The sequence below is a fragment of the Loa loa genome (assembly GCF_000183805.2).
Source record: "Loa loa unplaced genomic scaffold supercont3.148, whole genome shotgun sequence".
Lineage (NCBI taxonomy): Eukaryota > Metazoa > Nematoda > Chromadorea > Rhabditida > Onchocercidae > Loa > Loa loa.
Window position 1 is genome coordinate 52,248 of NW_018108328.1, and position 25,276 is coordinate 77,523.

At 34.9% G+C, this 25,276-nt stretch overlaps 5 protein-coding genes across 6 annotated transcripts in view; 2 read left to right on the forward strand and 3 right to left on the reverse strand.

Moving 5' to 3' along the window:
* LOAG_17902 overlaps positions 1 to 3,945 on the reverse strand; it is a gene marked incomplete at its 5' end in the record, with an annotated part of 12,185 nt that extends 8,240 nt beyond the window's left edge. For both annotated transcript variants that reach the window (XM_020450567.1, XM_020450566.1), the window contains 6 exons: positions 597 to 782; positions 909 to 987; positions 1,058 to 1,242; positions 1,325 to 1,429; positions 3,210 to 3,352; positions 3,831 to 3,945. In XM_020450567.1, the coding sequence (XP_020305738.1) occupies positions 597 to 782; positions 909 to 987; positions 1,058 to 1,242; positions 1,325 to 1,429; positions 3,210 to 3,352; positions 3,831 to 3,945 (813 nt within the window). The remainder of the gene's footprint in view (positions 1 to 596; positions 783 to 908; positions 988 to 1,057; positions 1,243 to 1,324; positions 1,430 to 3,209; positions 3,353 to 3,830) is intronic.
* A 1,937-nt stretch (positions 3,946 to 5,882) lies between these two features.
* Positions 5,883 to 9,765, reverse strand: LOAG_04135 (PX domain-containing protein; the record flags this gene model as incomplete). Its single annotated transcript, XM_003139672.1, has 11 exons — positions 5,883 to 5,969; positions 6,317 to 6,445; positions 6,573 to 6,722; positions 7,009 to 7,132; positions 7,469 to 7,598; positions 7,829 to 7,907; positions 8,222 to 8,350; positions 8,603 to 8,918; positions 9,028 to 9,177; positions 9,348 to 9,504; positions 9,663 to 9,765. The coding sequence occupies 11 exons, from the start codon at positions 9,763 to 9,765 to the stop codon at positions 5,883 to 5,885; spliced, it is 1,554 nt and encodes a 517-aa protein (XP_003139720.1).
* Positions 9,766 to 9,948: 183 nt separating this feature from the next.
* Positions 9,949 to 11,099, forward strand: LOAG_04136 (hypothetical protein). Its single transcript, XM_003139673.2, has 2 exons — positions 9,949 to 10,331; positions 10,674 to 11,099. Exons 1-2 carry the CDS (start codon positions 10,022 to 10,024, stop codon positions 10,847 to 10,849), a joined length of 486 nt encoding a protein of 161 aa, XP_003139721.2. The 5' UTR covers positions 9,949 to 10,021; the 3' UTR covers positions 10,850 to 11,099.
* A 27-nt stretch (positions 11,100 to 11,126) lies between these two features.
* On the reverse strand, positions 11,127 to 12,007 carry LOAG_04137 (nucleoside diphosphate kinase; the record flags this gene model as incomplete). The annotated part of the gene is made up of 3 exons (XM_003139674.1): positions 11,127 to 11,281; positions 11,515 to 11,671; positions 11,858 to 12,007. The coding sequence occupies 3 exons, from the start codon at positions 12,005 to 12,007 to the stop codon at positions 11,127 to 11,129; spliced, it is 462 nt and encodes a 153-aa protein (XP_003139722.1).
* A 6,757-nt stretch (positions 12,008 to 18,764) lies between these two features.
* Positions 18,765 to 23,816, forward strand: LOAG_04138 (hypothetical protein). The gene is made up of 8 exons (XM_003139675.2): positions 18,765 to 19,099; positions 19,868 to 20,050; positions 20,472 to 20,705; positions 21,161 to 21,358; positions 21,549 to 21,646; positions 21,732 to 21,844; positions 22,818 to 23,083; positions 23,393 to 23,816. The coding sequence occupies exons 1-8, from the start codon at positions 18,779 to 18,781 to the stop codon at positions 23,576 to 23,578; spliced, it is 1,599 nt and encodes a 532-aa protein (XP_003139723.1). The 5' UTR covers positions 18,765 to 18,778; the 3' UTR covers positions 23,579 to 23,816.
* Positions 23,817 to 25,276: the final 1,460 nt, after the last annotated feature.

Genomic DNA, 25,276 nt, shown 5'->3' on the forward strand with positions numbered 1-25,276 from the left:
AAATCTATTAATTAACCTTGTAATTGCATTCGCAGCTCTTCACTGGTCTCTGCGTTCCTTTCTCTCGGAAAAGTTTCTGCACTGGCTACCGAATCATCACTGTTTGGTGATCTTAAGCAATGCTTTTCTGGGGTAAGCTGCATTACATTTATCGTAAGCATCTGGGACGACCCTTGCTGAAACTTCTGTAGGTTTGTAAATGAGATTAATTAACACGCTTATCCAGTTCATGAAGAACGACAAACTTCTAAAACTGTTCGATATCAGACTTGAAGTTTACTCGCCTATTAACAACTTTTTCTTTCATTTTTTTTTCTCATCATCTAAGATACGTTTCTCATATACTTTCATCCCTCTTACTAAAACAGAGACATAACGAATCAATCAATTCTTATTATCTTTGCATCAAGATTTTGTACTTCAATTTACACACCTCTGTCCATTTCATATGGTATTAAACTGATATCAAGCTAATGTTAAGCAATATTCCTGTGCATATCTTCAGTCACCAAAATTATACTTCAACTTTCACAAATTCATTAAATTTGTTTGACCATTTTAAAGTGAACAGTGATAGTTGTAGAGAAATTTCTTACTATGTGACGTGGACTAGACGGACTTAAAGAAGGTGATTCGTCGATCGGACATAGTTCAGGGACGGTAGCACTGGAGAGAAGATTCCTTATTCCACTATATTCTGAATGACAAATATCAAGCGGTTTTTTCCCATCATTATCAACACGATCACGAATTGCACCCGCGTGTAACAGCAACCAAACCAACTGTAAACGAAGCTTTTTTATTACTGGAAATAAATATGAACAGCGAACTGCGGTGAAACGCAGTGTTCAACACAAAAAAAAATTTTGACTAGAAATTCCCTGAAAACTATAAAGATTAAAATTTACCTTTTCGTTTCCACTCGCGACAGCATCATGTAAGGGAGTATCATCGCAATCCGACAGCGCATTAACATCTGCATCGTAGCTGGAAATGCTCAGGTCAGCCAGTTTATGATCTGACGGATTACACAGAACTTCCACAAAGACAAACTAACCCAAGAAGAAGTTTAGCAACTTTGAAATGTCCATGATAGCATGCTTCATGTAAGGGAGTCCAACCAGCGTAATCCCGAGCATTGATAAGTGCACCTTCTTCAATTAATTTCCTACACAGTCGGTGTTCTCCTTTACGTGCTGCTACATGCAATGGTGTCTCTCCACGCTCATTCTTTTTATGAACCTTCAAAATATTGAAATAAATATCACTGATAAATTCACTGCAACAGTCTGACCGACAACACGGAGTATATAAAACAAAATACCTTCAAAATACGTTTTCTTGATAAGCCAGGTGATGCACTGATTGCTTGAGATAACTGCAAGCTGGTCGAAGACGAGTCGACCGCCACTTGCATTGGTTGTTCCATCTCAAAAATTAGTAAAAAATAACAATAAAACTGCATCCATCCAAAATCATTTTATGCAATGAAGAAATAATTGTACACTTCCATCTTCTTTCTAATGAGATTTTATATTTTTTTCATTTTCCTAAGGTGACAAATTTAAAGGGATAAATAGAAGTTACGTATTAAGTGAGAGATAAACTGTTTCAAAAAGTCGGGGAATCCAACCTACTGAGGTACTATTTATTTGTGACTATAAAATAAAAAAGTATAACAAGGTAAGGACTCCACCATTTTTTGGATGCGTAAGACTAAAAACTTAAGGAATATAACAAGAATTTATTTCTGGAAATAAAGAGGTTGAAATGGGAGCAATCGAAACAACTGTATTGGAAGGAGTGGAATTGAAGGAGCCAAAGACAAGTAATTTTCCAAAGAGAAAATGATAAGGGAACATTTATTGCCTCTTTGAGGTTTGGGAAAAAATGCCATCTATCTTTACACTCGTTAGAATTTAATTCATAAAGTTATTCAGAAAAAGATTGACAAGTAAGATTGCTTGAGAGTGCATATTATTCGTAATTTTCCTCATAACTTATTCATAATCTCTATTTTTCCCCACTCCCTTCCCCAATTTTTTCTGTTGAAAGATTTTGTGAATATTAAACACACCCACAAATGTGAGCTACAACAAATTCATTATAATGCCCCATGATAATGAAATTCTGACGAGGTTTGTCGGATGTCAAAGAATTTGATCGGGTGCAAACAAATCGAAAACAGAAAGAGTGTATGATGACAGCGACGGCGGAATGGCGGAGGGGAATGCAGAGAAATGGAGGGCAGAGAAAAAAGTTATATGAATCTGGCAACAGTTGGTATTGCAGCAACAAATAGTCATACTAATCGAAACACAGATGAGGACACTCACTATTCGCATTTTCTATTATTCAGAATATTGGAAGGATAATGAATTATGTCAAGCTGTACAACTAGATACCAACCAGGTGAATTTGCTAGCAAAATTTGGGTCAAAAATGGTACTCAAAAAACAACTGTCTGACAAAATTGATAAACCACTGGAAGGCTTTTGAGATCGATTACACTGACCTTCAGTGATCAGATGGGGAAATAAATAGTAATTTCTCTAAATTTGTGGATCACTAGTTCAGCAGCTAAAAAGTTAATGAAAATAGTAAAAACAGTTCAAGCAAAAATACTAAAACCATTAACTCATTAAGCATGATGAGTCACATTTTATACATTGTCAATCAAATATTTAAAATCAGAACAGAATGAGAGAAAATATTTGTTTAGAATATGTAGTTCATAAACATTACTGTAAAGCAAAGTTTAGCAACAACAATTTACAATAGTACTTCTTGCTACAAGTGACTGAAGTGATACACCAACGATCAGGCACAATTAGTATGAAGAAAGTTTCATAACTCACAACGTTTTATAAATTGATTTCTAAAAATTCATTCATCATGACAGATGCAGAGATCGTCCCATACTTTAAAATTGTAACTTTTGTAACTAATTTCATTTTGATATGCGTTGCGTAACTTCTATGGTTTAAGACTGACGATTCAGATAAGTTTTGAAAAAAAGTACAAAATTTTTATTATGAAAATTAAATCCCAATACAAAAAGTTTTCCGTGTCCTACTGACTCAATTTTTTTAATAAAAAGTAATAACAAAAAAGTGGAAGTTTGTCCGGACTAAAAAAGCTGCGAGAAGAGTTATCAATCCCTCACGGAAAAAAGTAAGGGTGGAAAAAAGTAAGTAAAGTAGTTAAACCTGTTTTATGATAGCCAGCTGCTGGCGTATGCTCACTGGATAAGCTGGTAAAGGTGAGCTGTGCGCACGCTGTGACCCATTATTGCCAGTAGGTGGAAGGATTTGTGTCGATGATGTCGACGAGCCCTGCCGTTGCCTAGCTCCTAATGTTCGACGTCGTCCAGAACATGAAATTAAACATGTTTAATTTGAAGGAAACGGATAATTCAGAGCCTAAGTACATCAGAGCCTGAGTTTCAGTTTGAGCCATCAATATGGCTATATTGAATTGCAGTTCCAAGGATAACTAATAACAGAGAGAGTCAAATAACTTTTTTTTTATCTACAGTTAAAGTCTAACAATATAGCCATATTGATGACTCAAACTGAACTGAATTATGGTCAATTTGTTTCTGAAAACCACTTGCTTCGCAAAACTTATGGAGACCCCAACATCTTTCTGAATATATCATAACATGAAAGAGCATGTATTAATTAAGAATACTGGCGAATAATCCATAATAAACTAAAAACACTAACTTTATTTGAGAATTTGTTTCAGAGTGAAAATTCCTACTAAAAATTTCAGATTTTATCAAATCGATATTAAGAACTGAAGACGACACATGGCTACATTAATACCTTGCCGTTTTTCAGACTCACTGATTACCGACGAAGAACCATCATCGGAGAGTTCCAAATCGTACAGAGGAAAGTGCTGCGTCTGCTGTGGTACGCCCGGTCCGTCAAACGACATTCAATTGTATGTTCTTTCGATGTCCTCGAAGTTCCATGACTTCACTCTGCAAAACCTTACAATTCTACATCACTATCTGAATAAGCTAGAACTATAAGCTATTCATCAGGACACTTTCCATAATACAGGATGAGGCTAAATACAAATTCCATAAAACATTAATGAATCCTATGTAGCTATAAAATCAAAAGATTAGTTCCTTAGCTTCAATGTCTACAGAAAGTACCAGAAGAGATAAAGCATAGGACATCTTAAAATAAATTTAATCCATAAAAACTTATTGTACAAATGGATACACAAATAAATTAGTTGAATCTGCATCATTCATGTAAATAATATAATGCAAGGATATCACGTTCTTTCGCCTGATTCTTCTGAACTCTTAAGATCAAACTTAGAAGCAAAATGAAACTTCCATCAAGATTTTTCACCTGCTCCCGCACGAATTACTAGTATTGGGAGATAGTATTTTAATGGATCGGAAAAATCTTAATACAAATTGCATTACGTGAAGTAATAGGTATCACAAAGGAACCTTTTTTTTTAAGTAAACTGCAAAACAATGCCTACCAATTTATAAAGATAATGACAGCATAAGAATAAAATAAAAAGAAAAAAAATAAAAGATGTGTGTGTGTGTGTGTGTGTGAATAATACATAAGAACGTATCAAAAAGAAACTTTGGGAACAATATGAAAGCACAGGAGGACAGATGTTGAAATCAGGAGAATAAATATAAAGTATGGGAAGTGTTCAACGTCTGAGCGTGGAAAAAAAAAGGAAAACTGATCCACTATCACTACTAAACAATCAGTAGTCTAACAGTGGAAAATGACAAAGACCCGGCAAGTTGGAATAATACGATAATTTTAGTGAGTAATGAAACAATACATGAAGAGAAGCGGGTGCTTGAAATGTGTCATAAATAGAATAAAAAATGCATAGCTTTCAAAAACAATTTGATCACTCGAAAAAAATTACAGAAAAAATTCAGAATTAAGCATGATGGAGAGTTTATAAGTAGTTCATGGCAAACAAGAGCAGAAATAAAAATACAGAAAATCATCTACATAACATTAAATGAATATACAAAATCCTAGTATATCATCCTTAAACCATAGGAAGGAAAATATTCGCTAGATTGAAGTGTTTCAAAAATGGCGTCGGGATAATAATGATATCTAACTATGAGTGATGACAAAAGTTGAATGTCAGCAGATCAAACAATTGAAACTTCGTAACAATGACTTCGGAAGAGCATTAAGGTGAAAAAAAAGAACAAGGAAGTACATGTACTATATCGAATTACTTCTGTCAAATATTTCAAAAAAATGAAGCGTAAACTAGGAAAGAATGAAACAATGGAGCAAGTGAATATAATATTTGAATTTTACCTCATTTAAATACTTTCTTCAAGCGAAAATTTCATGTATCTAATAAAATTGTAAGCGGTGACCATTTTAAATAGAGAGACTGTAACAATAACTGATTCTCGTCTAGGATTGTAAAGATTCTTGACCATATCTAATCAGACAAAAAATTTTGGGTCCTGCGACTTTTCAACATACACAAGGAAAAGAAAAAATCTAAGTATACCGCCATATACAAAATCTAGCTCAACTGGCACAATTCTAAAGAACTAAATCATAACACTATAATCATTGAATCCCACAACTACTTTTCCAACAAAATTTTCAGCAATACCGTTATGTTTCCCAAAATCTCCCATCTGGGTCTTTCGATTGCACCTTTATATCCATAAATGCAAGCTGCTAGTTTAATTTACGTGTTCCCATGCCTATGCAAAATCAAAAAATAAAAAACAAATAAACATAATTTACGGTTCCAAACAACATCTTGATGCTGTTAATTATTGACTTTCAAATTCTAAAATTTGGTAAGACAACCTAATTTGAAAATTTCTAGAGCTAAAGGATTTAATAGTCCTCATTACAAAAATTCATCCCAGCGCGTTCTTCACGTTCCTCGAATATTCGTGAAAAGCAAAAGTTCATATATACCGCCTGCAACAAAATTTTACCAATAAGCAAACCCGAATATATTAGGGTGTGGACAACAACAGAGAAATGAAAATGTTTCGAAACATCTGTTCACCCAAGCCAGTGACTTAGTGCTTTTCTACGAAAATACATCGTTTAGTCTTGGAAAGATTCCCGAAGTGCTTGATTACATTGAAGACTTTTTGTAAATTACAGTGAATTTCAAGCATTGCTCTATGCTTTTTCGTACAATTATAAGGAACTTTATCACTAACACTTTAGAGATTTTATATCATCTAAACTGGAAGGTATAAAAGTTTATTTAAGAAGGTTCAAAAAGTTAAACTTTAAAATAAAAAATAAATGCTCACAAACTGAGTGCGTAATTTGACTAATTTGGGCTTCTTTTGTGAACGAGCATATTCAAATACAAATGTAGCACCATTATCAACAACTTTGTATTCCAAAATATCAGCCCATTCGAATACCAGCTCTTCTTCCTAAATAACCTTCTTGTCATCCTTCTGTATTGTAAAATGATTCGCAAGGCAAAAATTTGACAAGATTTAATAAATTTTTTCAAACGAGTCTTATCTTTCTAAAGAATAATTAAATAGGAAACCAAACCTGCAGATTGCCCTCGTAATCGCATGCTCGTATAGTCAATTGAGAAAACTCAACTCCTAATATAATATCACCATCTTTACGACTGCCACAACCACAGTGAGGAAAAACAACTCTGTTGTAACCATCCATTGTGCGTACCATATTTAAATACTGCAAACATAATCTACTTGGACAGAGAAAGTTCCGAACGAATTTTTGTCATCGATAAAAGATACTCAAATTTTGGTTCCAAGTGTTCTAATGTTGCTGCACACATCATCATTCCAATTCTGTTTCGAGACGTTTTCACATTATAGGTCAATTTATATAAGGGTAAGCACTATTTCAAAATTAGGCAGTTGAACTACACGGGAATATTACAACATTTTTTCATGCAAAAATTAGTGACCTAATATGAAGGTGGTTCAACAATTAATTGTGTATAATAAAAAAGCACCTTATCAGCCCTTTCAATGCTCTGCAATGCTTTTAGCTGAAACATTTTTTCTTTGGCAGATACAAGGCCAGCATTCACACTTGTAATTGCTTGCCAGAAACATAATTCTTTGAATAACCTATCACTGAAAGAAAAATTAGATAAATCAGGAGATAAAAATACAATGACTACGAACAGCATTTAATCAATGATTTGAAGGAGACGATTTTTAAAGACATGCTGATGCTGAAAGTTTAAAATAGCAATAAAGTGATAAGCTCTTTCATTACCATAAATAGAAATGCATGAAGTTTTGTCAAGATGTTTTAATATGAGTTAGAAACTCAATCAACAGAGATTTCCATTTGTGGACTCATGATTTCATTCAGATGCATTTTTACTATAACACAACCATTCCAGGTTTCTTTGTCATACATTAATTACCTCTCCAAATTAAGATATAGAAAAAAAAAAGAAATACCGTCCACAAAGTTCAATTTCCTTATCGATATCAAAAATCCATTTCCGAAGTAAAATGCAAGATGACGCTGCGGACGAATAATTTTGTATATAAAGAGCATGTGGATACTCGTCATCTGCTAACTTCCGTTCTATAATTGAAGAAAAAAGAAGCAGTTCCTAAAACAGTTTAGTATCTTAGCTTACTGAAACCGTAAATCTGAAAAACCCATGAAAAGCATCTAAAAATTCTATGAAACTTTTTCCCTTTTCCTTTTCTTTCACTTTATTGAAGACAACTTATAAACTCTTAAGTAACTTGACAAAATCAGACTTATTCATTGGAAAGGTCGTTTAAACTTAAGATAACGAAAAAGAATACCGAATCCACATTCAGTCATTTCAAACAGCGCACAGTATCTAACTGCGTCTGGAGACATATTCAAACGTTTCTGGGTCGCCTGTAAGATGAATTATAAACAATTCTCTCAGGCAAATATTTTATTATAAACGTGTTCGGAAAGTTAAATCCATCGAAGCAAATGGCTTATCAGAGTTTTACTTTTTTAAGTGGTAGACTTGTTCATTAAAGCATATAACGGACTTCTATATAAGGGATAGCATACATATAATAACCTGACAAAAGCGTCGCTAACAATAAAATAATACATGAAACAAGACTTCAGCATGGAAAGCCGGGACTACAAGCAATTCTTGAGCGAACGATGAATAAAAAACATAATAGGATAAGAGGTGAAGGAGGATGAAAAATTACCATATATAATTCTATTGCTGTGCAGTGACGCTTAATATTCAACAGGAGAGAATTGCCATCTGGCAATAATATACGCATGTGCACATCAGCAACCGCACATTCTGACAATGAGTCTTCCATCAAAAATTCCTACAATAAAATTAAAGTTAGATAAATACAATAAAGCTAGATAGTAAAGTTAGATAAATTCAACGCAAGCTATTCATGCTTCAATAGCACCACATTTGAGTTCAACCAATATGCATCATTTCAATTATAAGTTGCTAACTTTCAGATTGAGTTTACTAAGCACTTCCACAGTTTTATCATAGAAATCTCAATAAGTCCTGAATTGCTCACTCTGCTGGGTCATTTTTCGGAATTGAAAAAGGAAATAATTACTTGCATAATATCGGAATCGGCTATAACTCTAACAGCACAAATCTTTTCCAAGTACGATTCCAATCCTCGTCGACGAGCATCCAGCTGTTGTTCTGATAATGAAAATGGCCATTTACTAGGCAATTTTGGAAAATCAAAATCAATAAATTCATGTTTGAGTAAATTATGCAATTGAACAAATTCATTGTAACGTCGTGATCCAAGATGTCGACCAGCCATATGTACATTGTAAGCAACAAAGCGTTCTCCATTAGCTGTTACTGTCTGATAACTTGGAATAGTTATGGGCAATGACCGTTTTTCGGAATAGTCATATCTGTAATGGATATATCTCTCATCAAATATGACCTGTTTCTTTTTTACAAAAAGACAAAAACATGTACCTTCACACTTGTAAAAAATATCTTTTCAAAGATTGCCTGCACGATGTACAACTTTCGTCAGGGAGACCATTTTCAAAACGCTCTGCATCAACAGCATTCACAGAAATCACGACTAGTGATAACTTATCACCACCATCTTTTATGAGTTCCACAACTTGTTTATGCGTTGCTCCTTCTACGTCAACACCATTTCTGCAAGATATAATAATTGTTATACGATTTAACTGTTGAGTGTAGTACGATATTATGAATAGTACCGTATATATTTGTAAATTACTTTAAAGAACGTAAAAAGTGGTGACGTTAGATTTGATATGTTGTACAAAATGCGTTAAAGCATTAAGAATATAGCATAAAATTACACTTGCAAAATGCGATCCCCCTTCAATAATCCAGCTTTCGCAGCTGCACCTCCACGAAGTACAGCACTTACGTGTTGCAAAGGTGCATACAATTCTCCGTTGATACTTCGTAACTGACCACCTTCACTCACTTGTCCCTTGACATTGAAACCAAAACCTGTACAAAGATGAAATGAAGGAAGACCATCCACTCTGCTCCTTCTACAAAAATCAGTGAGCAGTAAGAGTATGATAAAAACAAAATGGTCGAGACTAAAACGAATTACATCTTAAAGTGGACAGAAAAGAAAAACAGACAAAGGAAGAAGTTATTACCGGTGTCGGATTTAATGATTGTAACAAGGTGCGGTTTGGGGTTGAAGTTATGTCGCGTTGATACCATAAAACCGTCTTCACTCGAGTCACTCTCATCACCCATCATGCGACATCAACCACTTTATCATCTGATCCCTTTATTACATTGGTATTTAAACATCGTTCATTCCATATCACACCACAACAATTCTTCCACTTCCCGAAAAAAACCACGTATCATCGACTTATTGACCTGCCATTCCACAGCCTACAGCGGAGTATGAGGAGACCGGTCGATGTGCAAACCAATAGATCAAGTAATACTTGGCAAAATGCGTGACCTAGATAGATGGGGTAGATTTTAATGGTCTAAAAAGCGGATGTTAGATTCTTTCTGGCTCAATCGATCATTCACTGGCATTAGGAACATTTGCTATTCCAAAATGTTTCGTAGAGGTCGCTGTGCAAAATGTGCAGAGCCATTTCTGAACGAGCAAGCTATTTTGGCACGCGGACAACTGTACCACGTGAACCACTTATGCTGCAACTATTGCGATGAGCGGATATGTTATATCGAGGAAAGCTTCATCATGGACGGTATTAAAGTCGCATGTACTCGTTGCTTCGACAAACTCAGCCCCAAATGTCATAAGTGCAAAAGGTCCATTGTCAACGATTATGTCGTAAATGGTTCGTTCCTTCTACTCTTGCTTCTCTCACCCTTCTGTAGTCTGACAAACTTGAGGACATTATGTCCAATGGTCTAACAAACACCCATACTTGGTAGTTTCCTCAGACAGCCCATCTGTAACCATGTCAACGTTTAGCTGCATCGCTTTCACAAAATCAAATTCCGTACGATGAGATTTAAAAGCTTTACTCTTACATTCATACCAAAATTAATGGTTAATCCTTAAAAATATTAGCTTTCAACACTTATTTTAGGCAGATGTCTTTCGGGCTTCTTAAGCTTAAAAAAATTCAGAAAAAGATCTACTTTCCTTGTAAATTTTAACTGGGCACGCACTACAGATGGTGGCTTATATCACCTTAACTGCTTTAAATGCACCCGATGTCATCGTGTTTTGGATGTGGAATATTTTGAAGATGAAGATGGTCGTCTATTAGACAGAAAATGTGTTTGGGGCGAAGTGCTAATGGATCACATTGTTCATGATATTAATAACATTGTTCCTTCTAAATACTGATCGATTCTACATGTGATAAATGAAATACTAAGTTATGGTTGTCTTTTAATTGTAATAATCAGTATAAAACCATGAAAGGTCCCCCATCTCTTCCTGGACAACTTGATAATCAAAGAGGACGAGATCTGGATCCTCTTAAACCTTTAAATGTGAGCTTGACATGAGGAATTTAATTTCATTTACAATTTTATATCCTTGAGAATTTGAAAAGCATGAAATTACGTCGGCACAATGTTAATCGCTAAAACTACTTTGGTTTATCAGTTTATTATCATTTCTATTCATACACCCAAGTTGTTGTTGCCGAATTCCACTCACAGAGTTCTTCCGGTTTAAACCAATGAGCAATTTCACGTTCGGCTGAAGATAATGAATCTGAACCATGTATTATATTTCGTCCTGTTTGTATTGAGAAATCACCACGAATAGTGCCTGAAATAAAATTCCTTAATGAAACAAAGGAACGCCTCAAATTATACCTACACTTGACAAGTGTTCGATGGAACAGAATGATAAAATTTGTTGAGTTACCCGTCACTTCATATTGCATCTCGCTGTATTTTTTTCTAATAATCAAAAAAAATTTTCATTTCATAACACTGATTCTTTATACGATTAAGCATCACAGTACAATAAAAACTAATGTGAAGGTAATGAATCCTGACCTGGCATCGAATTTAGAGGATTTGTGGCACCAAGCATTTGTCGTGCCTGTTTAACCACGTCAAGGCCTTCCCATACCATGGCAACTACAGGTCCGGATGACATGTAATTCACTAAATCCTTGAAAAACGGTTTCCCTTGCAATTCTTCATAATGTATCTGAAATGAAAACTCCCACTAGTCAAGTTCCATTTTCGTTTGGATGCTTATGGCAAAAATTTATTTTGCTATCTTCCTACCAAGGAATTTTGAAGTCGATAGTGCGTTGTCTAGCTTCCATTGAAATCTATTCTGTCAGTACGTAGAACTATGAGAACAGAAAAGATATCTTGTAGGTGGACTTGCTTCTAAATGTGGTTTTGCAGCTTTCAGCATTTTCATAGCAACCAATTTGTATCCCCGTTGTTCGAATCGCTCAACAACTTTCCCAATCAAGCCACGCTGTACGGCATCTGGTTTAATACATATAAATGTTCGTTCCTTAGTATTTGACATCTGGCAATCGTTCTCCTTTTCTTTGCTCTCTGAAAACAACTCACTGCAGAGTGTTCCGCTCTCCCGCTTTGAAATTACATCTCGATTACGCAAATTATATCCAGTGCGCTGGCACTGATTAAATCATGCTTTGTTTTGAAATTGTGCAGAATAAAGAAACCGTTAAAAGTGTTAGAATAATTAGCAGAAGAAATAAGCCTCTGCAGTTGGGGAGATCTCTGACGAATATGTCCGATGTTTACCTAAAAAAAGGATTCAAAAAAAAATCAAAAAAGGATTCAATTCCAACTGATTACGAGATTCCGGACTAAACAAAATGGTTCAGATGACTAGCGCAGACAACTCTTGGATGTTCTGGAAGCGAAAGTGAACATGTCAGAAAAACGACTAGTAACTAGCACTATCGCCCCCATACTCGCACATACCAATGAGCTATGCAGTAAGAATAGATATATGCTGTTCTTTCTTTGTCAGACAGAGAGACTCAACTGTATGCTGTATACATTTCATGCTGTACTGAAAGGAGCATAGTGTGCAGGTAAGTAAGTATTGCCAGAACCGATGCGTGCTTATACAATCCAAGGGACCCATCCCATTTGTTCATGGCAAGTAACGACAAACCTCACAGAAGAGCCTCGAAATGGAAGTGACGAAAAAGGTGCTAGCAGTAACTTAAAATACTTTCGAAGGATGGAAGTTCCTATCTTATACCAGATTATTTCAGCCATTGAAATGACAAAGCACAATTTCCTTTTACCATCATGAGTTCCTTTAAAGTTGAATATCTGCATATAGCAAAGAAGTGACTCCAGGACCAGAAAATCATGAGAGGTACCGTTTGCAGATAGGCATGTTTCAGATTCCTGAAGTGTTAACTGGATGCAGAACAGAAGCAAGCATACTTGGAATAAATACCATTATTCTGTCGTAAAGCGAATGAATTGTACCGCTAACATACTGTTGCCACAACCTTAATCACATTTCCCTAGTAATTCATTCATTCCATAAGCACTGTCAGCTATTTCTCTTGCGTAAAACTCTCTGCACATTCCAAACTATAGGCATAGAGTTCGACGAGTGTCTTCTATCCTAACATCACGAGTGTCTTCTATCCTAACATCACTTGTAGAAACTAACGATAGCATTTAGCGTAAAATAAGTCCTGAACTACGCAATTTAATGAACTGAGAAAAGAGTCATCCATTACACATTTATCCATTCACAACAAATCAAATTCCAATGAAAACAAGTGGAAAACAAAAGGAAGAAGCAACAATAACAGCTTAGCTCATAGCTCATCGAAATTTTTAACAGCACTAAACAAAAAAACCGTGACCCTTCATATCATATCCTCTACCTGAATTTAGTAAATCAATACCATGCAACAATCTATAATACAAAGACGTGTGACAAAGTACTTAGTATGAATAACAACATGAAAATTTGACTCGTCATTCCCGACCAATTAAGCAGTAATTGCCTCTTTGAAAATAAGGCTAAAACAGACGAAAATAAAGAAAAACAAAGAACGTGACATTAAGCATAGCTTCATAATTCCATAACATATGCAGATCAGTACTAACTGCAGTCTTTTTCTGGAACAAAAGTTACATCAACCACTGAATTGTTAAAAAATCTACCATATGCCACTTTTGAACGCTCCAGAGAGAAACGAAATAAAATGTTTTAAATAACTTAAAAAAAGAAAATGATGTCAACCGTATTAATAAAAGTAGGAAGATAAATACAGCAGACAGATTTGATATTAACTCGGAACAACAAATAATTGCAAAAAGTTGAAGAATCGTAAATTGAATCCAAATTCTTGACCACGAAATTTCTATCACAGTATGCAGCGCAATGATGTATAGAAGCTACTATGAACACAGAATGCTTCAAAACGAGGGACAATTGCAAATGTCTAAGGAATTCGAACTGCTAAGAAATGAACTTCTTGGATATTAGATAGTCAAAAATACTTATACTTAGTCAAATTCTATTAGAGGAAGAAACTCTCAAGTGTGCAGACGGACAACAATAAAAATAGACATTCGAAATATGAACAGAAGAGAGAATTACTTACCTAGAGTAGAAGGTCTTTGAGTGCAATAAGTGGCGAACATCGCATGGTTGAAATAATGAGGAGAATAAGCTTGAAGTCACTAGGCAACTAAGTCACCACAATCCTTTATTTCGAATTTGCTCGACACTATCACTCATCCAGTCATGCTAAAAGGACTGCTCTCACTGACAACTCACTAGCGAATACAATCCTATTGAATTGAAGTCTTAAGCGCATAAATTACTTCCTAATGGTTTTCTAATGTTTCGTTGACGCAAAAATTGCACTTCTGAATGAAATCAAATGATTTTGTCTTCAAAAATAGAGAAAACCATATCTTCGTTGCATTAAGTGCAATCAAACGATGATATGTGAGCGTTGTACAAGTTAAGATTACAAAATTTCAGTCAATTAATTATGTTAGTTACGTACGCCTAGAATTACTGAAATACGTATCTCATAGCTCATAGCACGTGTGTAGATGTGAACTTGTGAAAGAATTTATTGAAACGATTAGTGTATGGACTCCCCTTATTAACGAATACTATCACCTGTTTTAAGTTATTGGCAAATCGCAATTAAGGAAGAGCAAGGAACTTCCAGAAAAGCTATTCTATTACTCAAAACAAAGTGCTTCCATAGACCAGCTTTCAAAAATTGTCATACGACCTAAGCGCTGGAGCAATAATACTGCACTCTTAGGAATCTCCTACCGCATCAAAGAACGGTCAGGAGATTCGAGAGTTAGAGAAACCGTCAGATTTAGACATTCAGTATGGTTCAAAATGTAGAAAGTAAGACCACATCACTGCATTCCAGGCTGGAGTACCACCCATAAACCACGTCAAGAAAGCTATGAGTCGCCAAAGACCATTGGAAACTAATTATAATTTAGAATATAGCAGCTAGAAGGGTGACTTTTTCTCTTTAATAAATAATGGAAAAAGACTGAAATTTAATGAAAATGAGTAATAATAGCATGTTAAGGAACTGGATGGTACAGTTAAACCGTGACGACAGTTAACTAACATAACTAAAGGGAGAAGGCTGTGAATGTTATTCACCACAAGACCGATGCGTGGATGACAGATTAAACATTGGATGACCTGTCGTGAACGGACGCTTTCATGGAGATTTAATAACACTATACTGACGATAACCCACTCCCAATCTTCCCTAGGTCGAACACTTCACCAATTGTCATCCAAAGTTGAGCCTAAACCACTATGCAGCGAAATTTAAACCATCACCAGTAAACATTATGAAAATCCAACGTTTTGACGATGAAGAACTGTGGGTTGGCAGAGACAAATGAAGACACCGATTTGCGCAGTCTGCTGATGAGCTGTGAATGGTGTCTTAATGAATTCAGAGATGGAAGTGTTAATGAATTCAGGTCACTCTTCTCAAGAAAGATACTGAAATGAAGAGAATTACCCATGATATGGTGACCTTTCTCCTTCCTATTTGCCATCAGCGTAGCACTTGGAAAACATTAGCATTTGATCCTTTGCTTTGTTCCCCATCCTCAATAATATTTTCAAAAGATATTTTTTAATTTATACGGTAAGATTTCAATAATTTCACCGATTAATCGAAATGAATTGGCTATGAATAGTGGAAGAAATATTATGGATATCGTCCCTTACTTCTCATTCTTTGACTTCTTTATTACTTCTGTTACAAGACTTTATTATTTTTGAAAATCAAATTACAAATTATATCCGAATTTGATTTCATTGCATGGATGAGTAAGTAGTGTTTAAAAATACTTTCTATTTGGATTTTCTGGTCCTTTTTTTTGAGGACCAAGAAGTTGCGAATGATTATCGAAGGAAGAGGTTAATGAAATTTTTTAAGAAAAGTAATGAGTATCAGTATTTGGAAACGAGTCGAACCAATGAATGAAGATTGAACTTGCAATAAGTAAAAGTTGAATCTTTGTCATTCACAAACCAGTAAGGTGTAAAATGTCAGAATGATACTATCAATGTTGCTAGTTGGATCCATTTCAAGAAACGTTTTTCGTTATTTTGCAAATGCTTAACTCGGATCGCTATGAAGTCGCTTATGTGACGGAAATTTTGATGCAGTACTCACTAGTTCTTTTCTCTGTTGGAGTTAAACTACACATTGTCACTGGCAAAAAGCATCGAGAAGCATCAAATATTTCTTCGATAATTGAAAGCATAGTGCTGTGCATCACATCCTTGCGATTGCTATTCATCGAAACGACTACTGCGGTAATTTTTGATTTTAAAGCTACTCAGAAATGTGAAAAAATGTGACATTTGGAAAGTCGACTGTACTTTTCAAGTTTATTACATATGCGACGAGTCCTTTATAGCTAGAACATTTTGATATCCTCAGTTGAAAGCAACCCTGGCCCAAATTTTCAAACAACACTGATCTCTTTCTGCTGCACCTGTAGTCCTTCCTTCTCTGTGGCTGGCCATTATCTTCCAAATTAATTTGATGACGAAAATCTTCAGGTTTTAATGTTTTCTGTGTTTGAGTAATGCTTCTATTGATGACATCATCGTTAACAGTCTTTTTGTATTTCATACAAAAGGTAACACTTTGCATTTCACTGATCGACCAAAAAAAAAAAAAAAAAAATGCTTTAATTAGAATTCTAAAGTTTCTTCAGAATTCTAATTAAGAGATAGGAAAAATGGAGTTTTTGAAGCACGAAATGGGGTTTTCAAAAAAATTCTTTCGCCTCTAATCAACAGCTATTTAACAGTTGGTAAAATGAAACAGAAAGACTTTATCTAAATTCATAGCTTTCTGGAACTTCATTTTGTCGAATGTTTGCTAAAAATCCATGGAGTTTGACGGAATAAGTTAATTATACATTGTGCATCTTTTTAGAGCTTATTCTTTTCTCATTCTGGATATATGAGAGGAATCGAGAATCCTGTCGTTATGTTCATAGCAGGTAAGTTATGCATCCTGCTCAGTGATATTATGAAATTAACCTACAACGCTGATAGCTATTAAATTCGCAGCATTGAACTGAATAGCTAAGATCGTTTTCCTTCATCTCTGTTGTCCTTTTTCCTACTTTCCCCTTTCACATCCTTACCTTACTAATAAGGCATTTTAAAAAAAGATTTAAGCCATTATTTTGCACTGCTAGTCTTTTTTAAAAGCTCATTTACCCAACGATAAAAAGGTTCATTTTTTTCAATAAACTGCAGTTCACTGTATCAGACGAAGATGATTGGAAAGATAGCTCTGTTCGGATATGCAAAAGTAGTTTGTAATTTTCATGGCAAATGAAATTTAGCAATATGAAATGAGGCATTTAAATTTTCAACTTTTCAGAAGCTGCACTGTACATTTATTTGGTGTGATCAGCCAAATATATGATATAAGAGAAAGAAGCTATGAACGCTGCATTTAATCACTCTTTCAAGTTCCTGAAATAGCACTTCCAATGAATCAGGTTGTCTGTGATTGATTTTGCTGTCTGAGAAAGCGATATGTTTGTGTCCATGCCTTCATACATCCACTATTGCCTTTAGGCCACTGTGTAGGCCCTTCTCACCCAATCATCTACTTGCAATCTATTTAAGACTTGTTTTACTCCAGGCTCCGTCGGCCATAGAGAGGAAGATTCAGAGACGGAAAGGAGTCAGTCAGAAAAATCGGATTTTCTTTAGCAGCATTTTCCTTTTTCCATGCTCTTCTAAAGCTGCACTCATTTCTGAATAGCTCAATCTTATAAAAGCATATGAGACGTTGACACAGATGTTATTTTTACTTCTATATTAATGCGATGTGATGTTTGTACCTTCCAACTGATTGTTTAATAATGGGCGCTTGTCGATTATTCTTTTTTCCTTCCGAGCACTACCACTCCCGTTTCCGTTTATTCAGCCTTCGTAAGGACTCTCTTTAGATGCAGAAATGTTCAGATGGAAAAAAAAAAGATTTTTTTCAAGCCGATCTATGACGACGATGTGGCGTTTGCTCTTACCTTAAAATTAACGATAAAATAGTACATTGTTTGTGATCTGTCAGTTTTCTATAAATGACGTGATATAATACCAATGTTTTGCCATATCGATTTATGCTCAGAAACTTTTGATCGTTTCATTACAAACCATTAAGCATTAAGAATCATTCCTACATAGCTCTATCTTCCTTCTGTAAAGTAGTCTCACTCTTTAGCAGTATTGCTTATATAGAAGTCACTCTTGGTCAATTTCACAAATCCATCACGCACTTTTCTTCCCTCCTTTTCTCTTCTCTTCTCTATTGCTTCGCTCTCCTGAAAAAAAAAGTTAAAAATTTGATCGGTTTACATACTTAAATTCCGATTAGAAGATATCTGTTAAAATTATTTCCTTAAATTTCAAATGATAAGTTGAATGGATAACAATCTTTAACAAAGCTGGCTTATCACTTTTTTTTGTATACCTTTTACTGGCTTCATTTTACTCCGATTTTGCCTCATTGAATAGTTATGTTAAAACTAGACTTATCCAGCCTCCAACTTCCCTGCAGTTTACCAATCTGAAATTGAAAAAGCAGGAAGCATAAGAAATGATTAAATCTTAGGCCAGGTCATCATTAATTCATCTATCGTGCTGTCAATCCAGTTTATGTGACTTGTAAGAATCGACAATTTATTAGCATATAAATCCTTCCATTACCTTTAATGATCCACCTGTTCTGCATATTTCATCAGGTAGTTCGAAATGATGCAACGCCTATTCATTTCATTTTCATCGACAACAAAAGGGGTAATCAACTGTCATCAAGCGTTACGATTATGGATGGAAGTACTGCTCACTGTATACTTCCTGCCATTTTGTAACACGGTGAAATGTTTGGATTGTGTCGGTAAAGACTGCATGGGGACATTTTGCGAGGGTGACTATTGCATTCTCGGAACGTATGCGCCGCGATGGGGAACCATTGAATGGGGAGAACCACGCACTGTTAAAGGTTGTATAAGTGGACGAATGCTGGAAAAAAATATCAGAAGTCACTGTGAGACTGCTGATGAAGATGGCGAGGTATTGCTTTCTATTTCATTGTTAATAATACACAACGTAAAAGATTGAATGACAATTTGGAACAACTAAGCCAAAACATTAGGTTACTGAAAACATTGAATAGGTGACATCATTTAATTATGCTTTCAAATTAGTGGAATATTCGTTCAACAACTACATATCAAGAAATCCTTTCATGGTAGAAAATACAAAAGCTAATGAAATTAAGATGGATTAAATTGTTTTTCTGCGTTAAGAATCTGGAAAAATTCCCTTTCGCAATTTTATTTAGAGCATTAAAATCAACTGCCCATCTTCCTTTACAAATGTGGACGATTTTTGCAGACATTGTATGACGAATAGTTAGTCTCATTTTACATTCTAATATCACCCAAAGCAGTGATATTGATATATAAGTTTAAGAAAATATTATAGATTTACTTTGTTCATAGCAGACTGCTCAGAAAAGAATCATCAACGGAAACATTAGGATTTTTATAGGAGTCCATTTTTGAAAACCTGTGGTTGTCACAGCCTAGAGTACTTATCCGGTCATTCTGTTTTCAACGAAATTTCGCACCTTCTTTGATATGACAAACTTTAAGAAAAAGAGAAAAAAGAAAAAGGACTGATGCATTAGTCCGATTAATTTTTCCACTTGGTAAAATAATAAATGTTGCCAATCAGATGAAACAAAAACGACATGAAGTAGAGATTTGTGGATGTGAAGTATTCAAAGCCTTTATAATATCTGAGGAAGATAAGCTAGTTATTATCAAGATTTTACAGGAACCATTTACCTGCTTTTGTGACAAAGACTACTGCAACAATGACAAGGCGATTCGACGATTGGAGGCTGCACCAGTACCTCTCATCACGTGTGTGTGCAAAGGGGCTCATTGTGAGAGTAAAACCTGTATTGGTGAGATGTGTTCCTACGTCGTCAACCATCGCACTAAAAAGTCTGAACAGGTTATTTTCTTCCTTCTCCATCTCAGAATCTTCAAAGGTGGCAGACTTTAAAATTGAAAACAGAAATATGAAAGACAAACTAAACTGCTTTAAACTGCTTTTGTGTCTAAATTTTAAAACATATTTAAAGCTATCAAAATATTGCTGATTTATTCGGAAACATGGAAATCTAACTGAAATAGCTAATTAGTCCGAGGAAGCATTTTGAATTACTGGTTTTCAGGAAAGTTGAGCATTTTTTTACAATTTTCATGTTCCTTACACTGAAAGACAAGTTCTCGGGAATGGGCATTATATCGAAATGCTAAAGTTTTAAAGCAGTGTCGTGTGAAAGTTCTATTAGTTAGACCAAGCTTCGCAAAACGATAACCGCCAGCACATTCTTATTGCGAAGTTCACAAAAAATGCAAAATGTTTCTAGGGATGTGTAAATGCCTCAGTGCCGTTAATCGAGAGGAGATCAGCAGGTTCTTGCATGATCCCGCCTATTACCGGTGCTATGCATCATACGGTTTCCAAGGATCCACATGAATTACTCGCAACGGAAGCATGTATATGCATGACTGATTATTGTAACAGTGAGAAACCGGAAATTACGCAACCAGAAAAAATGAAGTGTCAGACATTCGTTACACTGGAAGCAGTAGGAACTAAGGTAATAGTTCGGTAAATAATCGAAGTTATTATGTAGAAGGTTGTTCTCTTACTTATCACTTGAAAATAATGGTAAACAGAGGAATGATAAAAAGAAGTATGATTTCATCTACCGAACAAAAAGTTCAGGAGTTCAGAATCTGTTCAATTTTTCGAAGCTTCTGAGAGATATGACTGTATTATAATTAAATTTTATTTTGTTATTGCTTCTGATATATTCTAATCTGATATTCAGGAACTTCATGAGGGAATGGTAAAATCAATATCGCACATTCAGTCACTTTAATGAGCTAGATCCATGAAAAGGTGAAAAAACATCTATTCATCCGCGCGCGCTAAATTTCCGGATCCATTGGACTGGATATAGACCATTTCTCAGTCAATAAATTGTCGTCGAAGAAGATCAATATTGATAATATCTTCGTCTACATTCCATTGATTTGACATATTTTGTAGGTGTCATCACGAAATACAACTTGTACCGGCGAATTTTGTTTCAAAGCTTCCATCAAAAGTAAGCTCGGTCATATGACGGAATATAAAACGATGGGTTGTGCATCATTTCTAGATGGAGCTGAACTTGCTGAAGAAATGCAGCCGACGGGTTGTGCACGATTCGAATCTGAAAAAGTGGAAGTTGAGTCTTGTTTTCAGGTAATTTATTTGTTTTACATGTGTGATAAACAGTTACAGTTAATCTTCAACAAAAATATGGGGATATTGCACTGATGAGCGGTCTCGGCAATATTGGATAGCTTGTTTAAAGTTTTCGAGTGTTACCAGAGAGTTCGTTTACCTTTCGATGCCCGTATTTATAACTTTTCTATCAACGATTATAATTTAGACTAACGACAGGCGCGCGATAGGAAGAGCTCGAGCAAATCAGGAAACCGTTTTACCGAGAGCAAAAAGCAAAGAACCAAATTACAGGAAAACAATAAAGTAGATTTACATCAAATTTGTCTTTTTCCAAAATATATAAATTGATGATTACACGAACCGATGACAATAATTTCAGTGATTTTAGGAAACCGCCTAAAATGGAGGTAGATTATGAAGATGACGACAAAGAAGAGGAAGAAAGAGAGGAGGAAAATAAAGGAGAGGAGAAAGAATCGAGAAGAAAACAAAAGGCAGCAAGTAAATGCCTCCTTTATGTTTTCTTGACCTTTTTTGAAATTGAATAACAGGATCAATTTAACGATCTCAACATGAAAAGTTTATTTATAAAAAGTACTCTTGAAGTTGGTATAATAATGCTTTTAGTGCTGGAAAGATCTTATTGCATTAGCTTCAAAAATTGTTCCGAAAACTGTTTTAGCTAGAGAGAATGAAGTTCTTACCATCCTTCCTTTCAATCTCGCCTAATCTATGTTTTAACTTATCACTAATATAACAATTTTGCAATTCTTGTTTTGACGGGAAAATTTCTTCCTGATGTCAGTTCTAAACTTTGATTTGAACAAAACGTCATCAACAGTCAGGAAGGAGAACAATCGGATGGCAGAGTTCCAACTATAAAATTGGAAGTCCCGGTAATATCTGGAGTTTTTAGCTCTTTAGATCATTCGAGATATTAAGTGACAAATAGCCCAAAAAGGCAACATAACTTTTCCAGACTTCGCTTTTTCCCATGCACGTTCGAAATCTAATTTCCAAAACTAGACAGGTTTTCCTGAATATCATTGTGACGGATTATGCTGTATGCTGCTGGGTAATCTGTATTTATTTTAGTAAGATCCAAGAAACCGGAAGAAACCGCGCTTTTCCAAAAACCTGGTAACACCTGAAAAATCAAAAATTTGTGGCACCCTAGAGACAGTATCAGCAAATGTTTGAACCATTTAGTTCAAAGTTCTCCGATTTACGATTTATCTGTATAAGAGCGAGAATGCCCAGCTACCGAAGGATTTGGTGTCTCTCGGACAGTTGGTAGGAGAGTGACTGCACGTATACTTATCAGTTGTAGAAAAAACAAAGCATAATTTTTACGGTAAGATGTGAATTCGTTGAAGGGATATGGGCTACGTTAAATTTTCCAAAGTCTGAACTTTTTCGCATAAATCTGATCTTGGATATGTAATGTGTATATCGGGTAAAATCAATGATTCAGGTCAAGACCGTAAGAAAGAAAGAGGAAAAGAAGACAGGAAGGAAGAGGAAGATGAAATTGGAGGTGGAGAACACGAGGACGAAGGGAAGATGGATGATAAAAAGGAAAAAGGAAAAAGCAAAGGAGCTGCAGGAAATGGAGAAAAGAAGGAGAAGGGGAAGGAAGAGGAGGAGGAGGAGGAGGAGGAGGAAGAGGAAGAAGAGGAAGAGGAGAATGCGAAAGAAGATAGCGAACAGAATGAAAGAAAGATTAAAAATAACAAGGAGGTATAAGTAATGTTAGATTCTTTTTTTCATTTTTCATGCTTCGTTCATCTGTATGACGTTGATGTTAATTTCGTAGGTATTTAGAATGAAAGAATATCAATGGGAGTGATCCGTTTTGATCCATTTGTCACTAAATATTTCGTTTTCACTATTACATTTCTAATTCTCACAAAATAGAACAATCTAAAATAGGTCCAGAAAGTACAGAAAGTACTAGGGAGTACTTATATTCTTGTTGATTATTCTCTATTTTTTTTTTTCTCGACCTCTCCATTCAACATCCTTACAATAATTCATATTTATTTCTAGACGACAACAGCAATTTTCATATTCGAGAAGCCAACAGAACCACCAATTCCTGATGATTCAAATATAACACTGATAACGATATTCATTTTACTTATGGTACTCATAGTAATGTCTGGTGCGGTATGGAAACTTCAGTTACACAAACGACTATTTCGCGCAAACTACGACACTGTAGCGGGCGGTTAATCTATTCTGTTAATCCATTTCATCTTACTTAGGCTTTTCACTTGAAGTAATAAGGGACGATGCAATTTTTTCATGTCAAATAGAATGCTGAAATGTTGCAAACTGATCAGGGGACATTTCTGATTCTGCTTTAATTTCATTTTTTTCTAGAATTTAAACTTCTTCAAATTGACAAAGTGATGACGTTTCCCGATGTTTGGTTACCTTCGTTCATGTATTATCCCCATTTGATTGTTTTATGAAATGTAATCTTTTTTCCATTTATAATTAATCCATTATTTGTAACATTTTGCAGTAACGCCACTTTTATACATATAATACAGCTGCTGTCGCATGAATATTGTTAAAGCAGAATAGCCGTATCCCCTGCTTGCCATTTCATCTTATTTTTTATTCTTGAAATCAGTCGGGCCCGTTAACGGTTCAAGGCGAACTGATGGAAGTATAAATGTCGATACTTACGAATATCTCGAATTTTTTAAGAAACCGAGTTTAAAACCTCTTCTATGTTTCGGATTGAACCGCTTTTACGGTGCTTGTTATTATGTAGCCTGTATAATTATTAATTCGGAATTATGCCGTTTAAAATAGATTATTTATGATAATACACTACAGTAACTGAGTTATCGTCCTCACCAATTTGCACATTCGGTTAGGTTCGGTTCCCATCAAAATATAAAAACGAATTTCCAGAGTTTTTCCCAAATTCAAGTCTATTACGAATCCATAGGAAAACAATGCGCAAATATTGCCACCCACACACAGCAGAATAGCCATTGAAACATTTCTTTCGCAAAAAAGTGAGTTGTATCTGGTATATCAATTAGACTGATAACCATGATCTCGCTTTATATTCACCAAACTTATGCATTTTGCAATAACGAGTTATTTTGTTTTAGTAATTGTTATCATTGCCTCCAGTTACGCCTCAAAACATGAATAAACATTAGGAATAACTGCCATGAAATGAATAAATAAGTTGCCCACAAGTCCCAGTTCACTTCTTCCCATGAAAATCAAGACTGAAAGTGTTTGATTTCTTGCGTAAGAATAAGAAATTTGAAACTGGAACGGTAAATTTTGTAATATAATGACAATATGAGGCTGTTTCAAGCTCCTTAAGCTGGAATCTAAGATTACGTAGTGTGGTTGTGAAGAAATTGCATAAAACAGTTTTCTAGTCGTTCACCTGATGAAGATGAGGTTAATGCCAAATTTCATTGTAGTTTGTTTAACTGTTGAATAAATTTAGAAAAATCGGCAAAGAGTTTGATCTGATTAGCAGGACCAAAGAACAAACCCTAATAATTCAAATTACTCTCGCTGTATAACCTTTGAAACAGTCCTTTACAAAATTATATTTGGACAAAGAATATTATACAACGATAAATTACTGTTACCCACAGACGATTGACGTCACATAAAATCTTATATTATATAGATAATGAACGTCACAACACATGATTTTGTATATTTATATCCAAAAACCAATGGTTCCGCATAATTAAAAGTCCAAAGCAAACGTTGTCGCGAATTTCAATATCGCGAAATTCCAAATAAATAATAAAATAAATTTCTTATTCAAATTGTAAATGAATGTTAACAACATTACAAATCATTTAATCATTTTTTATTCCTTACATTTATTTCCTATTAATTTCCCATGTTTTTTCTGTTTTATTCTAAGCTCATCGTTTT